Source organism: Pararge aegeria, chromosome 6 (assembly GCF_905163445.1).
Source record: "Pararge aegeria chromosome 6, ilParAegt1.1, whole genome shotgun sequence".
Lineage (NCBI taxonomy): Eukaryota > Metazoa > Arthropoda > Insecta > Lepidoptera > Nymphalidae > Pararge > Pararge aegeria.
In genome coordinates, this window is record NC_053185.1 from 20,354,387 (window position 1) to 20,380,594 (window position 26,208).

Sequence of the window (26,208 nt, forward strand, 5' to 3'; positions counted from 1 at the left end):
TGTTGTTTGTTATTTTCTATAACCTCTTAATCCTTGAAAAATACATGTTTTAATAACTTATCACATTCACGAAACTTTAGGTTGTGAATTTTACACAGTTACCTACAGCAAGGTGCCAAATTAAATTTAGAATAATTAAATGACATGCCTGGGAAGTTCTGGTTTTATGTTTATGTCGTCAAAACCCCTCTGCTTCAATGCGGGAAGACTGGCTTCAACGCAAACGTCATTTCCTTCCGCATGAAAATTTGTGAGCTGATTTTAAATATACTTCTGTGATGAATAAAAAAAAGCAGCTAGCAGTAAGTCGAGGGAAACCTGGTCAGCTGATGCCTTTAAATAGTCAGTAAATGCTTCTGGCTAACTTCTATGTAACGATCTTCAAAGTATCAGCTGACGATTTTTCCACCTAGATACAGCCAGCTGACGTATATATTTATCAATAGTTACATATAAGCTATCATCAGGAAATTTTTTATTTCAGAGGACATCACTGAAATTGAAGATTTTTTTTCCATGATCGAGACATCAGCTGACGAACAATACACTATGTTATAGCCAGCTGTTTTTTTTTTCTGTTGAGATATTGGGTTAGCTATAACTTGATACATTTTTAGCCGAATGATACTATTGTCTGATGCATATCACCAATTATCTATCGAGAAGAAATAATTAACCAAATTTTCACCTGGCTCTCGGACTATAGTGTTCTCTCTACGGCAGGGGAGTGGACACCACCAGTTTACTTACTTCGGGCTGGTACTGAGAATTTGGAAATGAATCCCGTAACCTTGTGTTGACAGTAGTTGAAAATTCTTAGGTAACAACCAGGCAGTCATTGAATTACAACGAAGAAAAATAAGTTCTGAAATCTTATCTAAATAATAATTTGAAAATAGAACTACTTGTACTTAATAGAGGGATGCATTTCCTGATATGGCAAGCTGGAAAGCAGGAAACCCTGTTTATCCACTTTGTTAACAGTTCCAGTTTGCCATTTAGTAGAAAACCTACTTACCATATCAGAATTATCAACTGATTTTCGTGCCATAGGTTAGTCTGAATAAAAACCCTGTCACAAGAGTCACAACACGGAAAGGCATGCGATCTATGTTGGCGCTTTTCATGCGGTCGGCTTTCTATAGCATCATTCGCATAATCCTTTGGATTGCTTCTAGTAGTAACGAATCCGCACATTTACTAAACTCCGAAGACTCCTTAGCCTTTATTGAAAAACTGGTCGGCGGGTTTCAGAGATAACTATCACATTTCAATGATAATAACCGGGTCGTTAGTCGGTTTACTGCTCCCCAGGCAAGGCTTTGGACTACGCTAATTTCCTGACTCCGAGCTTGTACTGGAAATTTCTTAACAGATATACTAGTGGCGGATTCCGAAATGCGCAAACGTGCAGTCCACATACGCAGCATCATGCTGAGCCACCTCCAACCTCGCGCGCATTTAAGCATGGCATAATTTTAATCATTGAGAATACACGGTCGCAAAGTAGTGTTCCATTTATGGTCAATCCACCATATTCTAAATACTGAAAACCATTGGCCTGCTTCGTAGTCGAACACGCTTACTCTTAAATCCCTTTGACAATACGGGGATAATGTAATATAGATATTATTACGATAATGTATAGTCAGAAGAGATCTAGCCCAAACCAAAATGTGTCACCACTATGGTCATACAGTGCGCAAGCGATGGTCTAATGAAGGAGCGGTTACCCAACAGCAGACGAGAGACTGCCAAGTGAGTGTCGCTCGGCGCGTGTGCCCTCTGACCTCGCTTCGCAACAGTGCCGATCTTATGTAGCTTATTATGCTCCAACGAAAACGTTATGACCTAGTCTGAGGCCAGAAAATAGAGATCTATCGATAGGCGGACTGGCCTAGGTGGATTCCTCTGTGGTTTATTTTCTGGTAAATGTTGCGAAACTCTAGGAGCGCGTTTACGTTGTACAATCATCCTCTGCTCTTTGATTGGCCACACCCAGAAAATTCAATGGGTTTATAGCCAATTATGCGAACGTAACAGACATTCAAAATGTACCTATATGCTACATCCTCGTTAAATACTCTAAACGCCTTAAATAAAATGGACGCTATGGCTTCCGGCACACAGTCAATATAATTGATAATACCTATTCAGATAATTGTCAATAATATAGATGTGTGTGGCGAAGCCATAAGTGGACAATAGTGTCATACTGTCAATGAGAAGCAGTGCTTGCGGTGGACCAGGTTGTCTTGACAGCCATTGGTAAAATTTGCTATATGTACCTATTATAAAAACTGCAACAACAAGAAACTAATTAACTTCCTAAACACCGTGCACATTCTAAATGAAGCAGATGTAGGCATTAGATAGCTGCAAAGTAATAGTTCGGTGAAGAAACTCTGATTGCGGAAACAATCGCCGCTGTTAGTGCCGCGTGCCGACAGCCGCGCGGCTACGAGCGACAACGCGCGGGCATTCTGCCTTCTCCCGTGAAGATCACGAATTAAAATTATGCACTTTGCCTTTCTAACACGCGCTGCTGAGCAAGCACCATTTACCCTGATGACATGGATGTTTACTCACACAATAGGTTGATAAATTGTATAAATGTAACGTTATCAATTAACTATTATTTTCAGGTTTTCTACCCAATTAAATACAAAACATCTATTTAACTTTTGTATTTACTATGTTGCCTTCTTCGTTTCATCTGCCTCTCTTTTTCTTTTGTGTCCTTTTTTTTCTCTCCTTATTCATCATTATTGCCCTGAGCGTCTGCACATATCCATATTATATAATTTATGTTACACGTTTTCCCAATTCCGTAATAGGTATATTTTTAATTGTAAGTTTATGTTCTTTTTAATTTAACAACAAGTTAGCCTTTGACTGCAATCTCACCAGATGGTAAGTGATGATGCAGTCTAAGATGGTAGCGGGCTAATTTGTTATGGAGTGTATCGACATCGTACCGTAACACTAAATCGCTTAGCGGCACGACTTTGACGGTAGCCACGGCCGAAGCCTCCCACCAGACAAGAACAGAGAAAATTCAGAAATTATAAATTCCCAAATTGCACCTGCCGCGAATCAAACCCGGGACCTCAAACTTAAAATCACAGCGCTCACCTCTGCGCCTAGGAGGTCGACAAAAAATTGGTCAGTTGCAACTTTCAGATTGCGTATCTTGTACGGAACCTTTCTCCCTTCGGCGGCCCATTGGCGCAGTTTGCATCGACCCTGCTTTCTGAGTCAAAGGCCGTGGGTTCGATTCCCACGACTGGAAAATGTTTGTGTGATGAACATGAATGTTTTTCAGTGTCTGGGTGTTTATCTGTATATTATAAGTATTTTATGTATATTATTCATAAAAATATTCATCAGTCATCGTAGTACCCATAACACAAGCTACGCTTTCTTTGGGGCTAGATGGCGATGTGTGTATTGTCGTAGTATATTTATTTATTTCTTTATATTTTATTTCTTCGGTGCACGAGGCTCGCTTCAACTTATTTAGTACATGTTATGTTGAAGCTTTTCTTAAATCTTAATTTTAATTATTGAAGAAAGAAGACAGAAATTCTTCTCAACAGGTATTTGTCGGTCAGCTGTAACTATAGCCTCCACCGGAACTTCTACCAGACTGGATCCATGCCAATTTGCCAATGATCGGATCTCAAACCCGTAACTTCCTACTCATAAGTGATAAGACCAACAAGCACACCACTGCCACAGTGAGTTCTTATAGTCATAGAGTAGACTTGCAAATATTTAGAGGTATATTTAACGAAACAGTGTTGTGTGCAAATTTCGCGAAAAGGTTTCCCAATACTTGCGCTGCCTATTAGAACACTATCGGACAATAATATGAAAGTATATGAGAACCGTGACGTCACACTCGTATCGAAGCGCCACTCGCCCGATGTATCCGGTTTTGATAAAAACATCGGTGACATGAAAAGTAACTTAAGGCACTTGAGGTGGCTAAGTAGGTAATTGTATGTAACTTTGTGAGAACAAGTTATTTGGTCTGCACCAAATGCCTGGGAATATGGGCACCAAAGTTGATTATTTTTTTAATTTTAAGAAAGGTAATTAGGTGATAGTTACTACGAAAACTACGAGGGTTCTAAACGCATAATTTGGAAACATAATTATTTTTGTTAAAATACCATAATCTTTTATTTTCTATTATTAATTTATAAATATATATACACAGCGTGTTACAGAATAACGAAATAATATTGAAGGAAGCATAATTATATTTCATAAGGAATCACCCTGAAAAATTGTAATAAATAAAATATATTCTTTTCCATAAAAACGAATTCAAAACATTCTAAGTGTTTACTTTATGACAACCCTATTGGAGATAAAAGACGGACACGCGCATAGTATCTACGCTACGTGACGCGTACCTAATTAAGTGACAGGAGTCATATAATATTAATTTTGCATGTGAGATTAGTGCTGTATCACATTTTTTTCAGTAAAACTATGGCAGTGGTACTCAAAAACTATTAGGTTTTCGGTTCCACAGATAAGTCTTAGAGAAAGTACATAATGTCCCTCTTAAGTCTGTGAAGCATTGTTTCGGTTTTTATTTATAAGTTATATATATACAAATTATTAATAGACTACAGTCTCACGCATAAGTAGAAGGAAGTTTGCGACTTTACTTCTTAGTTAACGATTATCATAAGGGACCATAACAGCTGAGATGGCTTAATATGTTTTCAGATGCAAGCTCAGAGAGTACCTAATAAGAAGTTTCAGACAGAAAACCCTAAACCAAATGCTAGAACTTGATGGCAATTCAATCGAGTCTATCAATAAGTAATATCGGGATGAACGCATCGATTTTGGCGAGATCGAGAATCAAGAGTAGTAGGTAATTGGTTTATTCCTTAGTTAGTGTAGAGCCATGAAATAAGCAAGCATTCATACATATTTAATTGCGTGCTAATGGTGCTAACTGTATTCGCTATTTTTTTTTTTTTTTTAAATATACTACGACAATACACACATCGCCACCTAGCCCCAAAGTAAGCATAGCTTGTGTTATGGGTACTAAGATGACTGATGAATATTTTTATGAATTATATATACATAAATACTTAGAAAATACATATAAACACCCAGACACTGAAAAACACTTAATAATCATCACACAAACATTTTCCAGTTGTGGGAATCGAACCCACGGCCTTGGACTCAGAAAGCAGGGTCGCTGACCATTGCGCCAGTCGGCCGTCAAAGCCCTTATAAATTGAATGCAGTTGACAATATTCGCAAGTACTCCGCTCTTAATCCTCGATCAACTCTTATCCTTGAAATTACCACCATCTTAGAAACTTATAACTTCTGGACTTACTCCAGAAGTTATGTTTCTAAGATGGTGGACGCCCACCTTACAAATAGTAAGCAGGTTGCTGGCCCAAAGCTGCAAATATAAAATATATAATAATAAATAGAATAGGAAATATAAATATAATGCATAGAGTAAAATATATCAGAGAGGGTCTTACGAGAAAAAGCATAGAGTCAGTACTTATCCGGATGAGCTCTAGCTGAAAACGCTCTAACTACTACTTTAGAAATAAGCATAGCGGTAGTACTTCTTTGGATGAGCAGTGTAAGAAAAAGCTCTATTACTTCTATTAAGTTATATATATGCCTTACGGCTTATATAAAATTTTTCATCACATAGTACCATCTTCGTTGATCATTAGTTCACCTACGAGTGTCCACAGTTCATATTTCGTAGCCCCATCGCGCGAGAAGTTGCGCAGGAGTCGGTGCCGCGGGGCGGGACGGGGAAGGTGAAAGTGCTTTTGGGGGGAACTATGCCCAAGAGGGGGTTTCTATATGAGGAGGACGATGGCGCGCGCGCCGCACTCTGCGAACTAGCTGGTAAGTCCTTACTTATCCAAATTACGAGTTAACAGTTCTCCGAAAACTAGTGGTCACGGTTTAGTGTACCGTCATCGTGAATCAATATCATCAATAAGGTATATATTAATTGTTTTGTGATTTATCATAAGTTTTAAATTAATATGATTTTTTATCTATATAATTCAATCGTAGGTAAGTCAAACGTTTAAAGAAATAGATTTGAGAATAAATTGATTATCGTGATACTGAAAATTAGTCTCTTTACTTGTGTTGTTTAGATAAGTTCCTTGAGAAGGTTTTATGTGTCGGGCATATATCCTCACCTACAAAACACAAGCATATAGTAGGTGAACTTATTTTGATGCTCGTTATGTGTACAAATTTATTTAATAACTTCCTTTTAAGTTTCTCTTCAGAAGATTCTTAACATAACAGACGTTTAATTACGACAAACTTTATGAAGACTCGTTTTACCTTGTTAATTAACATCTCAGTTTTAATTGCCTGGGAGAGGTAACGCAACAGATGACTTGTATTTAAAAATAATTAAGTAACATTCGGATTAAAAGTGACCGTTTGTGGCGTCAAAAGTACTTATATGTAGGTTTTTATAGTATCTCTCTCTCTATCTATAAAGTGCCTCTTATTAAGCGAGTTTACTTTTTTTAAATCTGTTTATTTCCCGGGCTTAAAATCTATTTCGGCGAGAATTTTGTCAATATGAGGTTTTAAACCCAACAGGATTGATTCTCGCGTGCATGTGCGTGATTAAATTGCTGCATGATGCAAGTTATCTCAGTGCCAAATTTTTTGTAGTGGTCGGGCCAGTCACAGGTAACAAACAAACAGATAACAATCAGGTAACAAACAAAAGATGCAATTTCACTGCTAAGAATATTGGATAGAAATAAATATTGGATCGAAGTCAATGATATGCAACATTCACCAAACTTAATTTGCTATGTTATATTTTATGTTAACAAGACGAATATTTACTTAATTTTTTGTATTTCTAAAATACAATCCGACAGTATTTTTGCAACGCAAGTTTCATATCGAACGGCTCTTATTTAGAAGTTGACTACAATGTAAAGTTGAAGATTTTTATCAAATGTGTAAATGAAGTGTAAAACTGGTAAAAGTGTGTGAGCGTAACTTTCGCGAGAATCTGCGTGTGATACACATCTCTGACGATTATGTAACTCAAGGGAAATGATACGTATTATAGATCTTCGAGAACCATCGTAAATGTAGCATTACCTGCGTTCTTATGGAATTTGATGTAGATTCCTGGTGAGAGTTTCATAGCGTTGCTGTGCTCTCTTTTTGACAGAATAAATTTTAACAATTCAGCTGTACCACTGAAAACATTACGATAAGTCGGAAAGTTAAGGTAATTATTCAGAAGGGCTGTAAACACGGAGCCATAAAGCCAGTTAAAAAGATATAAGTTTTAAGGAGCAATTCTTCAAATGCTAAGTTAAGTTAGTAGTAAATAAATGAAATTTAATCGTTACTTCCAATGTTTCTTTCAGTTTTATGAGTGCATTTTATAAAAACACTTAAGTTTCAACTTGATAGGTTTTTTTATGTTTTCCTATTTATCTAGTCTTATCAGATGTAGAAGCTTAAGTAGTTTAAACCTTATTAAGGCAATGATTAGATATTGAGGTGAATCAACATTCTTGTGTTAGTTTATTTAAAAAGGGACCGACAGACCTTCATTATTAACATAAAGATTTGTATTTCTGCTTAGAAAACTGTTACTAGCAAAAACTAAATCAAACTGTAGATACTGAATTAATGTATTTACTGAAAGAATTGTAGATACAGAGATATCTCTGTATCGCGTAGCGTTATAAGTATACAATAATAAAGACAAATACATATTTATTTATACATTATAGTTTCACTTCGTAATAATTTCGTTTTATATCTCTTCGAATCAGTTATTTCTTTAAGTACCTACTCAGCTCTACTCTTCAATTTTTTCTCATATTCCAGGGCTTCTTGAAGAAATCTCTTTAGAGATAATTTGTTGTTGTGCACGTATACTTTTTATGTTAATTTTTAAAAATTATTGATACTAAATAAACAAATTATTTAGAATACCCGTAACTTTGTTTGCCCGGGTTAGTCTTTACACGGCTGAAGAACACTTTGGAAATTTTTAAGAGTTTCAAGTTTAATTAAAACCCAGAAAAAGGAAAATCATATGGATATAAATCACTACCCGCAACCTACATTTATTCCTGTATTATTATTGTGATTATTAAAAAATCGTCAGTTACCTTTTCAAGCCTCAAAAAATGAACACATTTTGATATATGTATTTTCTAATTTCTCTTAAATTGCATACCGGGACCGGAAGTAGAATAATATTCTTTAGCGTGAATTTATTTTTTCGAATAGTATGACCTCGCGAAAATAAGTCGGACGAACTCCTGTTTTTATAAGTGTAAAAAACAACTGTAGAATTTATATTAATTTCAATATGAAAATAAGCTTTGAATGTGAATGAATAGATGCTAGTTTCAGTCTTTTTTTTATTCCAAAAGTCAACAAGTCGGCCCTTGACTGATATCTCACCTGCTGGTATGTGATGATGCAGTCCAAGAGGGTAACGGTCTAACCTATTAGTGTTGTGGCAATTAAATTAAACCCTGATCGGTTTCTACGCGGCATCGAGGCGCCTAATCGCTTAGCTGTATTGGTAGAGCAGGGTGCTAACTAGCCACGGCCGAAGCCTCCTTAATAGACAAAACCAGAGGAAATTTAGAAATTATAAATTACCAAATTGTACCGGGAATCAAACCCAGAACCTAACATTTAAAACCACTCGCGCTCGTCAGGGCGGTCGTCAGTCCGCCATACGCAGCCGGTATAAACCTCATTCGGAGCTTTCTTCATTTCTATACATATTGATAAGAGAATGGCAAATTAAACATTTTGAATTCACTTCGACATGTCAGGATCGTGACTGCGCTTTCTCTCGGTATTCGTTACTTCCATTATTTATCGTTATGTCTTCACGTTTCCTCGTTCCGTTACGCAATTCAATATTCGTGCTCTCGTTGCGTTCTATCATCTATCTGAAGTGATGTTACTCAAGCCACATCATTAACATAACTATTAGCTAATGCTAAATCTCGCCAGTATAGAATTTCTGTTTTTTCTTGGTTTTCTTTCCGAGCACAAAACTAGTAAACATACGTCGCTCACATACAAAATGTCATGTCCGATATTACCCCATACTTCTGGCATGTTCCCTTTTATTAAATCTTTTCTTAACCTTTTTAATTTATTTATTTAGGCTGTTAAAATTCTAAAGATGACGATTGTACCTACACCATCTTTAGCCTTTCAACGACTTATGGGGCACCATTTCTATCATAGCATTCATAGCCCACAAACTTGCCTTGGATCAGCGTGGAGAATCTAAGCTATGAAGACCTTTCGCTTAAGAGTGAAGAGGCTTGGTTGTTATAACCCCCGGGATTTAAGGATAAGTGTGCTGTCCGGTACGGAAATGACCAACGAAAAATTCCTAACTCTAGGCTGGTACAGAAAAGTTATTCTCATAAAAAACCCACTAAGTAAATTTCAAAATATTGATTTTCACTTTAACATTTTTAAAGAATTTTCCGTCATATTATTTGTAGCTTAATGTTATATACTATTGAATACAAAAATATTTTTTCAATGCGAACCAGAAGTTTCTGAGATAAGCGCGTTCAAGTAAACTAACTCTTCAGCTTTATAATATGTGACGATTAATTTTTCCATACTAATAATTGCCGGTCCAATCAGATAGACGGACATAGCAACACTAAGCAGGGCATGCAAGGAACAGACCCTGCAGCATGCCGCCCTGTGTCCAAAAACCAGAGGCGTAGGTGTCAAACCTTATGTGCCTGTAATAACTCCGGCAACCACATCCTTCAGAACGGAACCGCCGCTAAGCAGCATATCAATAATACTGCTTAGCGGCAGAAATAAGCAGGTGAAGTACTTCCCCATCGAGCTCTGCCACAAAAAACTCTACTACCGGATACGGTACAATATAATGAACTCTGCTTATGTAACCAACAATTTGATTGTATTTTGACAAAGAAACAATGTTATGTTATTTTATCAGGTATATCGTGTGCTTATCAGGTATATCGTGTCAGTGACAATGAGGTCTGTCGTGCTGTGTCTGGTGCTGGTAGCGGCAGTGGCGGCGGCTCCTCCGCAGCGCGAGGGTGCCGTGTACAGCAAGGAGGCCATCAAGCAGGCGCAAAGCACCTTCCTCATACCCAAGGACGCTGTCATACAAAAGGTAACTGTAGATTTTACTTCTTAAGCTTATAGAAAAATCCTATTATAATATTAAGGATTACTTAAACGATAAAACAGCTTGTGTGTGAATTGAACTTAATATCTAAATATTAATTGACTGTGAGATGGTGATAACAATTAAAAATTACCCGGCTAAGTTTGTCGTGCTCTTCTTAAACCGTTAAAGCGTTTGGAACCCTCGAGCTTAAGATTATAGTTGGCGAACGAAGTTTTATAGCATTTGAATGAGAATAAAATTGTATATTTGAATAAGGATATGTTTTTTTGGAATTATCAATGCATAAGTTTATACAATGTGTTAAAACACATTTATTACATCAAAAATACGATATAATTGATGCATTTCATAATGACAAGGTTTTTTGCAAACAGCCGGCTCCACTTTCATCTATTAAAAAAAAAAGTAATAAGTAAACGATCTCAAAATCCTTTAATAATTCTAATTGATTCAATTGATCTTCTGAAAATCATGAAAATGCAATTCCAGATGAAGATGAGATACATGCCTCTATTTTATATGCTCAATGTCTATATTAAAAAAAAAACTACTACTTTTTCTAATTAACCGTTAGGAATGTTAGACTTTTGAAAACAAATAAATCTTTGTGTTTGGGTATACCTACTCGTAAATTTAAATCTCAACCAAAACCTCTGTTACTATCCTGCTAAATGACTTCAAAGTATGTTAGAAAAATATATAATATGTATGTTATTTACAAACAGGTACAAGAAGGTGTGGAGCTTGCAGCATACGAATCTATCCCTGGCAACCAAAAGATCAACCTTTTCGAAATCCTTGGCGACCAGCTGCCTTCAGAAGTGATCAACAACCTACAGTCTCAGATTGACCACGTGGGTCAGCAATAGACTGTATAGTTATACAAGATATTTATAGTTCGAAACCAGTAACGAAAATAAGACCCTTTCAATTCAAGCGCAGTAATTATTAGACTGCTAATTAAGACTGCAAGAGACAGCTCTACTTTCTGTGAGGTAGCAGTTGAGTATTTACCAAATAAAAAACAACGGTGAATCATAAAACGATCATAAAACATTGAAAAAGACAAGTCTTGCGAAATAAATATTATGAATATCAGTATTATCAAGTAAAAAAAGAATACAAAAAGAAACTTACTCTGGAAATGAATCTAAAACTTCTAAAGCTTATTTGTTCTACTAAGGAAAAAAAACTTACCTTTTCTGATACAAAAAGGAATAATGATGCATAAAACATGCAGAGAACAAAGTTATTTGACGATATGAACAATTTAAACTACTCTGCGAATAAACATATTTTCGATGAAGATGAAACCATTTGGAGTAAGAAATACAACTTTACTTTAATAGCTGAACGTGATAACATATGACATATAACAGATAAATCTTTAATGAATTTTTGAAGTCATAAAGTCTAAATGGTGTGTTGAGCATTTAAATGAAACCACTTAGTTCATCTATTCAGAAAAAGGTAATGGTCACAAATTACAACATACGAGATTGGTGCAAACATGTGGTTCAAATATTCCGTTACTGGATTTAAATTGTAAGGGCCATCGGTCCACCATGTTGATTAATGTTTAATTTATTGGTGTCGCAGTGAGCAGTGAATGTGATATTGTAACATCTTTTATATATTTGTAGATAAAGAGTTAAATAATAAATGGTCGTGACCAATGCTTGTTTTATTCAGATTGCGTAAACACATGATGTAAGAAGTCATTGGACGTAAAGATGTAGGATTAAGTATTTATTTATTTATTTATTGCTTTAATTGAAGATAACATGACGTCTTGTCCGGGTGCAGCAATTTGGAGTTTTTATCCAATACAGCGGTTTAATTTTGACGTCTAGCCCACACAACCTTTAGGCATAATTTTTGGCTAAACTTAAGCTTTATAAAACTTGACGTTATTGAGACACATTGGATAGAAGCAGGCGTTACTTTGCGGAAATCCATGATATATTATCAAAATTAAGCTTAATTTGCTATACTCCGCGAAAAGCAATGAGAATCTGTGTGGTGTAATTTATAATTTCTTCAATTTAATTTCTAAAATCTAAACCGGGACATTCAACTTAAAACAACAGCGCATACCGCTGCTCCAGAGAGGTCGAAAAAAAATGATGTAGTGTTTCAGTTATTTTCATTTTCGTTTCGCATCGCCAACCTTTCAGGGCCGTCATAAGAACTCGTGATTTAATAATATAACATAGACAAAATGAGTTTTTGTTAACTGTCTGTACGAGATAATATTTCAATGCCGTAATGGAATACATTGTGTTTTACCTGATGAGGCTGCGAACTCCGGTGGATTACGTTCTTGCACGTTGCAGCGGTCACCTTACGTTACGTACACGTTCTATGCCAGACTTAAATTTTTAGTCGTAGTTTTCAAATATTCATTTCGTTTGTTTTAATTGTGCGTATTGTAATCTCGTGATGCTATTACAAATATTCTTTAATTCAAATACCCAGGATTTACTGCATATTTTGAAAAGTCAAGTCTGTCTGTTTTTGGGGACTATAACATCGATTTGGAATGCCGATTCTAACGAGAAACAAGAAATTATCACCATTATCTTCCTGAGCCTATTAAGTGGCCCATTTCTGGGAATAGCCTTCTCAGTCATCATTTTTATAAACCACATACTAGCTCATCACGGAGAACGGGTCTTTTCTCAGAATGAGAAGGGTTTAAGCCGATGTCAACTATGCTGGCCAAGGGCGGACTGGTATTTGTAGGTTTCCTTTACAGTAAAAGAAAGTGCGCCTAAAACGCATATAAACTCGAAAAGTTACAGATGCGTGCCGGGTATCGAACTCTCTCAAAAGTTAAGCCTGTCTTAACAACCGCTTTGTCATCTCCTCTCTTTTAGAAAGAGATATTTAGAGCTAGAGGTAAACCTTCAAGATTCAGATTAATTATTATATAGTAATCCCCATGAATAGTAGTATAAGTTACTTTAACTGCGTAATTTGCACTCCCCCAAAACCAAACAAAACCGGGATTTCTAGATCATATATACCTATTACCCACGTCAAAGAAAAATTATTCAAAATTTTAAATATTGATCGTAACAAAAGAATTATTATTCTCACCTACGATGTACACACATGCTAAATAATGCCAATAAATGCCTATATGAAGGTTAAAACTTTGAAAGGATTTCATCATTTATTGTGTAAATAAAAGACGAATCTCAACAACTACTCGTATTAAGTATCGCATCGCTTAGCACAATTTGATAGAAGGCCGTAGCAATATTTCATACATCATTTAAAAATAGCATTAAGCAAAATAGCATTTGCCAACAAGTTTTTCAGTAAACAAAGATATAATAGAGAGAAAATGAAAACCCACTTGTGGGTAAATAGTACTAAATATAAAATAGGTGGATAAAAAGTTAAAAACAATATCCTAGGAAATATAATGCGAAAAACAAAAAAATGTATTCCTATACTCTTTGCCTGCATTTGGAAGATACAGAATTTATTGACACTTTTAAATACAACTTGGTTTCGTAAGATTTTATTTTATTCTCAGTGATATCAACTCGGTCGTATGACAAGGGATCAGATTAAAAGTTTATTGACACGTCGAGGAGCGCATTGATCGCTGCGCGTGCTCTGGCCAGTACACGTTTTAGTTTTATATTTATTTATTTTTTCAAACAGCCATAAGTTAAACCATCCTTGCAAGAAATAATCGATCAACCAAAAATCTCTATTAAGAAATTATAAGTCTTCCAAGACAGACCTTGTTTCAAAAACAAGTCATTATAATCTGGCTGTAAACCTACAGTAGACTTGTTTTGTGACTTCTCTCTTGCAGGAGACAGCGCAACCGATGGGCTTTACTTATCCAATAAGATTGTATATTTTAGCCAAATAAGGGAAGAGTGTCAAAAGGTATTCAGCCTGAACTATAAAAGATAGATTAGCTCACGATGCTAACGTCACAATGAGCGCATTTTTGGCTGCGCGTACGCGTACGGCGTATTTTACGAACGCTACGTGCTGTTCATACGTTGCGACATCTTCTTTCGATCGAATGATGATAAATTTATTTCATTGCAACGTGACGGTGGGGTCTGTGGAGAAAGTGTATGATGAGGGTATGGCATTACACTTCAAAGTATTCTCACGAACGCAGTCAAACAAGCAAACCTCCGAATCTTTGCCCCTTATTGAAGCATCTACATAAACATTTTATGATTACCACTACAGATTTACTCAAGTTAATGATAAAAACACAAAGTTTCAAGCTACGGGCCGGGAGTTCACCGGGACACACACAGGTAAGACTTCACAGAACCACAGACAATTCGCAGGAATAGATAGGCACAGTAGCATATACGACGTCACCAGGTTGTCAGCTGACCAGATACACTCGTCATATTTTTAGGAAAGGAAATACGCAGAAACTTGGAAAAAATCGTTAGATAGTTCAAACAAAACGAGTAAAAAAGTAAGTCAATAGTTGGTGTTGCCGCATGCCATTGAATTGCTATCCTACACTTTAAAACTTTCTTGATGATATATTAGAACTTTATTCGTGAATATATCGAGAACAATGTGAAGCGGAACTTGTTCAATAACAATATTAAAGGTACGACAATGATGCAACCGAGTAAAAGTTGTTAGCGGTGAAGCTATAACTATCCAATCCTGTTTGTGTGTACGAATGATTGTTCTAACCATATAATTTACTTACATTTACTACATGTCTGTACTCACCTTACACATTATAGCAATTGAAATAAAAATAGCTTTTAAAAACTTTTAGCTCTCTTAGGTTAACGTATTTATTGTTCTGCATGTATATATAAATTATAATTATATAAATATTTTAATAATGTTAGTTAGTTATATATATTGTTTTCCTTATTTAATTATCTTTTGGTTTCGTATAGTAATTTAATATTATAAATAATAGATCGTGTGATGAAATTTTATAATACAAAACTTCTTAAGATAAATCCCAGAAGCCCAAACATAGAGTCATCAGACCAGCTCTATGGCACTATGTTAATTCTTTGCCATCGATGTTACATAGGAACTTATGCAGCAGTGTAAAATGTAAACGCTTGGAAACTGAATCACAAATTTTGGACCCGAAAGATCTTTGATTTCAATTGATTAATACTTGTAAAAAGCTTGTATGAATACCGAAACAGATGTGTTGTGTATTTGTCTATATTATGTGCGTGTCCTTTATAATCCTGCCTTTACCCTTTTTTATAATCAATTTATCTTTTCAGTCTTGCAACTCCATGTTGACGTGAAATACAAACCACACATTTATACGGCTGACGGCTGATTGGCGCAGTGGGCAGCGACCCTGCTTTGTGAGTCCAAGGCCGTGGGTTCGATTCCCACAACTGGAAAATGTTTTGTGATGAAAATGGATGTTTTGCAGTGTCTGGGTGATTATCTCTATATTATAAGTATTTATGTACATTATTCATAAAAATATTCATCAGTCATCTAAGTACCCATAACACAAGCTACGCTTACTTTGGGACTAGATGGGACGTGTGTATTGTCGTAGTATATTTATTATTTATTTATAAATTTGACTTTTTTCACTATAGTATTTGAAATCTGATGAAGGACTTTGGAGACCTAACTTACGGACGGACTTTCATTATAAACCATTATCGAGGAGGGCTTACGCCGCAGTGCTGGCTAAGTGCGGTTTGATAGAGTTGAAATTAGAGCTTTTGAGAACATTATAAACATTATAAACATGATCTCAGACATGTCGGTTTCCACAAGATGTTTTATTTCGTTGTTAAAGCAGTAAGTGATGTTTAATTGCTTAAATTCAGAAAACACTTAATTCCGAAAAGTTAATAGTGCGTGCCGAGGATCGAGCTCGGTCCCCCCAAAAGTTCGTCCGAGTTTTAACCCACTGGGCTATCACCGCTTTTTATTAATATTACTTTAAAGTATTATAGTTGCTACATTACGTATGGCAGCTGGTTTCGTTTATGTATTTCGGTATTTATATTACTTAGGTATTGAAATGCAGATTCCTTCGTTTAGAGAGCGACTTTACTAAACATCTAGTAAAGAAGCAGCGAAGCCGGTATTATGTTTCACAACGAGGCAGAGTGAATGTCGTGTGAGAAGGCTCCGGCAATATTCGTCGACCGGCTCTTAAGCATGCTAATGTGGAGGAAGTTATGAGTGTACGTACGTACAAATGTTGGAAAAGGCGTTACTTTGCGGAAATCCATTATATATTATCAAAATTAAGCTTAATTTGCTATACTCCGCGAAAAGCAGGAGAATCTGTGTGGTGTAATTTATAATTTCTTCAATCCTTATACTTAATATATGGATACATACATATACATACATAGTATAAGGATTGAAGAAATTATAAATTACAGGTTCTCCTGCTTTTCGCGGAGTATAGCAAATTAAGCTTAATTTTGATAATACGTACAAATGGACTGGCTAAACGCTTACTTGGAACGGAATTGAATATTCAAGAAAAATATTTTTATATTATTCTTGAATACTCATATGATCAGTTAGGATAGGTTTTTTGTTTGTTTGTGGAAGCGAGTTGCTTACTTCTTTCTAGCCTAGAGGGTAAGGTTTCGGCCTCATTTTCGGGCACAGGGTGCGATACCCGGCACACACCATTAACTTTTCAGCCAAATAACCGAAGCAATTTGCATACCTAAGAGTTCTCCATAATGTTCTCAAGGCGTGTACCAATCCGTGCCAATCAGCACTTGACCAGGGTGGCGCACTGATGCCTAAACCCCTGTCATTCCGAGAGGAGACCCGGTCCTATAGTGGGCCGCTAATGGGTTGATGATAATGATACGACTAATCTGAAAATAAGCTTATGAAACATTCTCCGAAATAAAGTACGAGACTACTGGGTGGGTACCCTAATACAAGCATATATTCCTAGTAGTAGGCGTAACAAAATATTACACCGAATATTTAGCTATACGAGTATAAGCAAACACAAATATCACTACGGATCTGAATTGAATGAACTCCCGAGTTCAATTTCCGGTTCGCGCTAAAAAAATCTTAGTTATCGGGATCTTCTGTCTCTAAATTTTCAGTACCAGTCGGAATAACGAAATTGGCATCAGCCTGCTAAACAACACAGTTATCACAATTGTCGTACGAGGTATCGTGTCGTGCTATCGTACGACGCTGAGGAGGAAAGAACTGATATGTGTAGTGTGCCATATCATGAGACCTGGTTGTGATATCAGATACATATATATGTATAAAGTATTAGTAGTTCATAAGAGAAGATATATATATAACAGCACTGGGTGAACCTACTACTAGGAGGCTTATTTAATAAAACCGTTGATATTTGCCGCTACAAAAGCCCCCTGTGAAACTTGTTCAGAACTACGGCGTAGCACTAATATGTCTTTATGTCTTCTGTTGTGTGGTGTTGTAGTTCATAGGATTTTCTAGAGATGGCGTGACTTAAATATTGCAACAATAATAATCTTATAATTATTGAGAACCTCGAAGTTAAAGTGCATTAAGGTTTTGCATAAAAATTTAATGAGAGTAAGGTTTTTCGTGTGATTTACGAAATATGTCCTATAATCATTAAGACAGAAATTTAAAGAGTTTAAAACAATGATACTATCGCATATTTAAGAATAATTATTTTAAAGTATAGGTATAGCCACATATATAAACCATATTACAAAGAACATAGAATGCTATTTATTTCAATATTACAACTATAAATAAACTTGCAATGCAGGCTACATTAAATTACTAATCCGTTGAAAGGAATTTGGAAACAATTTTACTATAAAATACAAGATAACATCTTACAGATGGTTTTTAATAAGTTCAAAGTTTGTATTAAACGTAAGCTTTAAGAAAAGTCCAATTATGAAATAAAGTGTTACGTACACGAAATAAAGCGTGACAAGGTGAACGTTTAATGCACGTTAAATGATTAATATTATCTTCTCAGAAGTCGGTTGCAAAGCCCTGGCGCCTGTATGCTGTAGATAGCTACTCGTAGGTAGGCGTGCTTCGTGCGACATCTTGTTATTACAATCACAGAGGTATTTTTGCCGCCTATCTACACCTCCATTAGCAGTAATTAATCTGCGAAGGCTGCGCCGGCGCTTGTCGCCCAGCAGTGCTAATTGTTGACTTAATAGCAGCTTCACGCTAACTTTAGGGCACTACTGGCCAAGAGAGAGTCGAATTATTGTATCGAGGTTCAGCTGTGACGCAAATGTTTAAACTGCACAGTGTTTCCCGAGGTACTTACTCACTGTAGGGTACGCAATTTTACCTTCGCTGAATCTTTATTTCACGAGTAATTAGCAGTTTACCTAGAACTTCTTTCGCGTACGTCTTCTGATAAGTGTTCGTAACTTTTATAAGTTATTTTAAAAAATATAGCCAGACCCCCTGCGGCTATATACAATTTTTACTTATATTTAATAGCCTATATATTAGGTCCTTACGATATTGGCGTTTTGTCAAACTGGCCACTTGGACCTCCTCTTTGGTTAAAAATTACAATTTCCAATTTATACAGATATTTACTCATGTTTTTGTGTTTGAAAATACTTATTTGATTTGTTTTTTGCGACACTCAGTTTACAAATATCGTGTTATTTACGAGTACGAGTTCTATCGTGGCATTAGTGCTACAGAAACGGCTCGAAAGAGTTGGTGTCGCAAAAGAAAACACACCGGTTTTGGGTTCCAAAGGTTTCATTTTGGAAATTTCGACTCGCAGAACAAGCCCCGTGGACGGCCGGAGACCAAATTTTATAATGAAGAATCGAACGAAGGCTATTGTGAAAACGGTTCCATGGTAGCTAGATAAGTATTACGTTTTACAGTTATTCCCTGAGGAATCCCGAAATGAATGGTCACCACGAGCTCACGAGTTTATGTCGTCTAAATGACAACTAAGTGTGTAGTTAGCTTTATTGCTTTCGCTGCTGTGGTGTTATTTTAAGCCGACTGCGAAGAGCGTTATTAAGCTCCTAGTATGTTTAGTTTTGTTAATCGCTGTAAATGTAGTTTTAAGGCTTTTTCGTGGTAGAATTTATGTAGTACTTTCCTTGCTACCATATAAAAGGGAATACGAAGTATATGAATTATGCCTAGTACTTTCAATATTTTACTTGGCACCGACAAAATCTTTTTTTTTTTTTAGTATAATGGATTACGAAACTATAAAAAATATACTAGTTACGCAAGAACGGCTTGGATTTGGATGAGATTTGGCATGTATGTAGCCTTTGACATGAACAAGAACATAGGCTACTTTTTATCTAGATTCCTTTAGTAGTTCTTGAACATTGTTTACGAGTTATGCCGCAGGCATAGCTTTGAAATTTGTTATGCATGTCACCTATGCTATGGAAAAGGACATGTACTTTCATACCGATCTCTCAAAAAGTTCCTATGGTAGGGTTAAAAGTTTGTATACTTAGCTTTAAAAACAATTCTGAAGTCCATACAGACGAAGTCGCGGGGAGAAGCTAGTTATTCATAAAAACACTCACCAGTTTCTTAGTACCCATAACACAAGCTACGCTTATTTTGGGGCTAGATGATAAAGTGTGTATTGTCGTAGTTTCTAGCTATCACTGGCTGTGATATAAAGTCACGGGGCTGTGGCAGGCATAATTACAAAAATATAATAATTAAGACTAATGTCTCAATTTTAGTATCAAATAAAAGGCCCCATTGTGTATATTTTGTAGAATATGTGGAAACTAACCATTTATACATTTTGAATGTCGGCTTTTAGAACTTGAACGTTATTCCTTCAGCAAGCATTTGCTTAATGGCCGAAAGGCGCGTAGGAAAGATATTACTTAAGTGTAATTAAAAGGCTAATAAACATCATTGTTGTCTAATAGGGGCTGTAATGTCTGCTAACTGTGCGAGGAATGCTGCGGGAAAAACTACTGTACATAAGTGTGGCAGTGGTGACCAGGGTGACCATGGGCGTGCCGATCCTCCAGCGTAAAGGTACATTTTTTAAATTCTACTTCGAGTTTGTCCTTGACTACATTTTAATTCACCTAGTGGTAAAAGATGGTGCAGTCTAAGATTATATATAGAGTTATATTAAACCCATACCCCCCCTAAGTGGTTTCCACACGAAATCGTACCAGAACGCTAAATCGCTTAGTGGAACGGTTTAGCGGTAGCGATGCGTTAAAACTTAAAACGGACAGTCAGGCCCAGCGTGCCAGGCGGCCCCGGCGGTGACCGCACTCACGCTTTTTGCCTGTAATCTGTCTCGTCAATTAAGGCAGGACACACACGCCGCCCGCCGGCCCGTTACATGCCGCGGCCATCCGGTCACCATTCATAATTGACATTAAGTGGCAAAAAGGCATTTATTACACTTACCTATCGTCAACTGTATCGTGCTTTGCTAAATAGTTGCGCTGGAGATCTCTAATGGAGAAATATAAGGATAGAGAATATTATTAGGTCGATTTTAAATATTAATAAAATACAAATAATTGTTGTATTTACTTGTACATAAATAAGAAGCAACTTAACATCTTCAGCGCAGGGTGAAGAATTCCCTCGCTTCCCCCGTAATATTGTAACATGATCCGGTATCGGGCGGCGTGAAACCTGAAATTACATAAGTTTATAGAATGTCATAAGTCGAGATTCCTAGATGTATTTCAACATGGGCAGTCATTAAAGCAAGCGGCAATAACATATTAGATAAAATAAAAATATTCTTCTATTGTAAAACTTTAACATTTGGAAAAGGCAATGCGAGTTTAAATAATTATTACTATTTTACCTCCTTTTACTTATTCGTAGGAGTCACTGTCAACAGATATATTAGACGAATCAGAGGAGCATTGATAAATTTGTTTAATAAAGGTTGCTTCGAAAAGCAACAACCTCCGGCTTCGCTTTCATCTCTCACAAGATAGAATAATACATATTAAAATCCAAATTGTTGAATATCTTCTCGGTGGTAGAGTCACTACAAACAGACCGATTTAAAGTTTAAGAAGTGTCTATAGAGAAAGCCTTCTTGAAATATATGAACTCTGAATATGTATTAAAGAATATTTATGGACGGGGCTTGGGTCGCTTTATTTTTTCAGCGGGTTCAATCTGAATTTACCATTGTTGTAAACTTTGCACCGCCTTAATATCTAAGCGGTGGCGCTTTAAAGGCTTCCGAAGGCTGGGTTTGAGTAGCCAGCTATCAGCGAGCGGTGATACCTGCTGCGGATGGCCAGTGCCTCCACGGAGCCCGGCGGAGTGTTCAGTGTCATGCGGAGTGCCGCGGAAGTCGCACGTGCCATGTGGGTCGCCGTGCTCGTGCTCGCGGGCGCGCTTGTCGCAGGTTCGTAGTTCGCGCGAAACACCGGTCGATGACCCCAGTGACTTATGCTAAGGATAAGCGCCCATACGACACCGATGGCCACACACTTTGTTCTTATTCTTTATCTCATCAATATTAAATGCCTTAGTTTCTAGTAGCAGATTTAGGTCTCAATACTTTTCTTATGCAGAAACAGGAAGCGCATTTTTCTGTGCACTACAATAGGTTTTATTATTTAAGATTAATTGTCCCAAGAAAAATGTGAATTGTTCCTGAAAAAAATATCAATTTTATCGGAAATATAAAATACCAGGTTTTTTCAAACTGGTAGTTATTGATAATATTTTATTTTCATAATATAATATAATATAATATATTCCATACTTAATTAAAGTTATGCAATAGACACAGGCAACTGCATATCTCTAAAATTTGAAGTTGGTGAATAACTTACCACGAGGGACTATGGGATCTTATGTTTTGTATTTCAATATTTTCTTAGTTTATTTGGTTAGTAAGTCTGCAGAGCGAATTCATCCTTGAGCGGCAGACGTCCCTTTGGTTTTATGTTTTTTGTTATACCAAGCGAAACCGCCGGCCGTAAGTGTATTGAGCTTGTAATTATTTCGAGGCACCCTGCTGCAACAAGCGATGTCTTTTGAAAAGATGATTCTCGAAGGTTTATCATAAAGGTCCACTAATACATAGGTTCTGAAAACAATTATTCTATGTAATTTCCAGCTAATAATTTGCTACTTGAACACACTTCTCATAGAAATATCTCTCTACTTATAATTTAGCGCCTCTTGCCCACTCTTCTGATCTGAATTTACCGATTAATATCACAACATGCTGGAAATAATAAGCGAGGGCACAAAGTAACTCCACGTTATTACCGAAGTTAAAATATAATAGGTACACGAACTTTTTAACGCAGGTTTCTTCGAAAGAATAGACATAAAGCTATAAAAGGGATTTAATCATTACAGGTTTGCTATTGCTGAGGGTCTGTAGTACGGTGACGGGAAATCAGAGATTATTTTCGAGCTAGATCTCGTGATAAACATACTTATCGTCATTACCGTATCAATTCCAGGTCTTGTATAGGGATTTTCCGTCCAGAAGTTCCCTGCGAATTGTTTGATATCGTTAGTGCATATAGTCTTCTTTTTTCGGTGTGGGTCGCCATCCCAGTTTTTTTGGCCAGCGTCCATCGGTTTTCTGAGCCATGTGATCTGGCCATTGGCACTGTACCTTGGCAACTCGTTTAGCGATGACTGTAGCTCTGGTTTTTCTACGGATCCTCGTTTTTTATTTGAGTATGTGGAGATACTCCAAACATAGTCTGATTCTATGCTTTTATATTAGTAAGCGACTATATTTCAGAACCATAAGTCATCTACACGCACCTTTCGACTTTGGTCTTTAGGCATGGACCACACACAAATTAGCTCGTAATTACAAGAGTTGTTCTGCGCAGTTTGATCGCAAGCGCACCCTTAACGTGACACCCAAACAGGTATAATATACAATTTTTATTCTCATTTAGGATAACCTGATTTACCTAGAGCCTGTTCTATAAATGTTATGGTTTTATCTATTTTTCATAACCGATTTTCGTAATTCCTTATTGCTCGTTAGGGCAAGCTTTACTATGGGTTTAATTGAAATTTTAATTGTACTGTATATATATTGTACTTCGTAAAAGCTTTTGAAGTTCATTTTATGAAAACAACTTATTTATCTTTATTATGTTTTTTATAATACCAAGGCATAATCAGGTCCCATGCATAGCTACAATACGTCATCGCTTAACGTAGTCAAATCTATAGCAAGATACTTATTAAAAATATTCCACCTTAGAGTCGTAATTTGTTGGTTCTATTAGTTGTAATAATAAGTTAAAACTGGATTGGTCCCTGGCCGGCCGTCCTCAGCGTAGAGTTCAACGCGCGCGCGAGTGTGCGAGCTTTATTTACCTACCCATTGCGTCAATATTTAATTAATACGCCTACACCGCTTATACCGAACCAGAAGTAGGTCGATCTAAAGTCTAATTGTATCTATGCAGTTCGGTTTACAAGAATTTTAATTTTTAGTAGGTATTTTAAAATCAAAAAATCATCATTATCATCAATCCATAAAGGGTCCCATGGGCCGCAGTCCACCAGGCCCAGTGCGGATTGGTGGACTCCACACGCCTTTGAGAACATAAAAAGGACTCCTCACGTTGTTTTCCTTCACAGTTGAAGCAAGTGATATTTTAATTTCATACAACGCAAATCTTATCCACTGCCTTATCACCGCAACTGACCCACCCCACTGTGCCATTGCGGGTTAGCGGTTTATGGCATTTATTACCAGATATAATGTATGACAACAGAGAGGGCCTAAGGTACTGCCCGGGGCACGTAGTCTCAACGTAAATTTCCTAACTCCAGTCTGATGCTGAAAATTTTTGGACGGAAAAACTCATTACTTAACTCTCGCCTTACCCGAGAAATCACTTGTATTATTAAACGACTTTTAAAAGATTTACATGATGTTAAAAATATAGAATCATCGCTGTAGTAAAATCACGAAGTAAAACACGGGAAAAGCTGTAAGTCTAACAATACAATTTTAGGTATTTCATATTATGTCCCAAATAATGAAATAACTAGTGGTTGCCAGACTGCTGTTTGCTTGGCGGTCCAGTGTTCAACTAGCAGGAAGTTTGCCGTTGACCTCGGCACTTGCCAACTCGCCTCTACTTGCCAGTGTGCCGTTCCACACCTTGCCACTCTTGCTACCCAATGAACTTTGGTAGTAACTCTAACTCATCGACGGACCTTTTAATTTCTTGACGATGTATAATGATTTTTATATAAAACACATAATATGTCAATAAAACTTTTGGTATCCATTCTAGTAAAGACTAGAAAACTAAGCAAAATATATACTCAGTATAGTCGGCCTTAAAATATATTCAGTAATGGTTTATTGTAAATTCAACATCTTCTAAAGATGTTCCGGTGACTGAGCAAAACGTATGTAGATAGTATATTTTAGAAAACCTGTGTGGCGTGGTGCATAAACTTAGAAGATATTATAAATAGCACCGTGCAGATTTGCCTGGTTATCTTGGGTTATATAAAATTCAGATTAATGTTTAATGTATATCACGGTCTTCCTGTTTTTTTCCAATATTAACTTTTCGTATCGCCGTCACAGTGCTGTGATGTGTGAGATTTGCTAGATACGTTAACTTACTCGATCACGTGAAAGTTAACTACGATTTATATGGTGATGAAGAAGCGCCATGTAGTTACATTACTGGGAAATCGTACTTTCACTAGATGGCACTTTTTCGATACCATACAAATCGTAGTTAACTTTCACGCGTTCGAAAAAGTAAACGTAGGTATCAAATCTCCCACTTGGCACTCGGTTGAAAACATTACATTTACATAAACGCCTCTAATGTCAATGTCATTGTGACAAGTGTGTCAGTGGCTCAACCATTGTCAGGAGCAATTACCACCACAATGGATTACTGTACCGCACTATCATCAATTTGCATAAGGCGTGAGCTTTTCCTGGCTTAGCTTTTAAGAGAATTTCGATATATTGTGAGATATTAAATACTTGTAATGTATTTAATTGTCGTCATCATCGGCCTAATTGTCCAACTGCTCGATATGTAATTGCGTCTCATAGGAGATAGGAATGTAGAACTATGACCCACTAGGTATAGACAACAGAATCTAAAATTGCAAGGGACAATAACCAATTTGATTTCAAAACGTTGCAAACTAAAACGTGGCCTAAAACATGCTACGTGGTCCCAAAGTACACTAAATCACTGCCTGAATAAAATTCTGCACTCATAACTAAACAATATCTTACTCCATTGCTCCGCGTTCCAAAGTCGATGTTCTTGAGCAAACGTTAACCTGTTTCTACGATGATTTACCTAGAGCCTTGGAGCCTTGGTGGACACAAATGAACCCAAACCCGCTTCTTCGAACCTTCTTCGTACCGTACGCTCACTTACGGTTACACCCTGCACTCCTTCTAACTCATGTAGGGCTTAGACGGCCGTCAAACGGGGATACCTACGTACACGAAGCCGAATGAAACGATCACCCCTACTCGAAGTGCGTCTTTTTATGCCTTGCCCTGCTCTTCACACATAAGTACCGGTCTCCCTGAACCGTTGGATACTGCGATGAATCGTTGAAACTGGTCGACGAAGATCTCTGGATCACTCTGTAGGTTTGACCATTTCTTCGCATTTCGAGTGCCCTGGCAAACTCCGTTGGGGCTAAGTCAGGCGTAATTCAGTCCTTAACTCCAGAAAGATTGATACTACGCGATTATATACTATATATAATCTTTATGACAAGACACTGTTTTTACGATATTATGAAAATTATATATATTATGGATTTCCGCAAAGTAACGCCTGCTTCTATCCAATATGTTATTACGATACATTGGAGTATTTTAAAATGTTTTCCAAAATAAAAAAGGTAATTAATTATAAACCTTGCGAATTGTTTTTTACTTTGATTTTTTATTCTTTAGAAATCATCAAGCGTAATAAGCATATAATTTTACCCTGTGAAGA

General features: G+C 36.6%; 1 protein-coding gene across 1 annotated transcript; it reads left to right on the forward strand.

Moving 5' to 3' along the window:
• Positions 1-10,078: 10,078 nt before the first annotated feature.
• On the forward strand, positions 10,079-11,241 carry LOC120624672. The gene is made up of 2 exons (XM_039891343.1): positions 10,079-10,222; positions 10,966-11,241. The coding sequence occupies exons 1-2, from the start codon at positions 10,079-10,081 to the stop codon at positions 11,107-11,109; spliced, it is 288 nt and encodes a 95-aa protein (XP_039747277.1). The 3' UTR covers positions 11,110-11,241.
• Positions 11,242-26,208: the final 14,967 nt, after the last annotated feature.

Bases quoted from the DNA above. Each gene is read 5' to 3' on its own strand.
- LOC120624672 (XM_039891343.1), top strand. From the start codon at position 10,079: ATGAGGTCTGTCGTGCTGTGTCTGGTGCTGGTAGCGGCAGTGGCGGCG. The intron at 10,223-10,965 runs GTAACTGTAGAT...ATTTACAAACAG, and splicing joins AGGACGCTGTCATACAAAAG to GTACAAGAAGGTGTGGAGCT.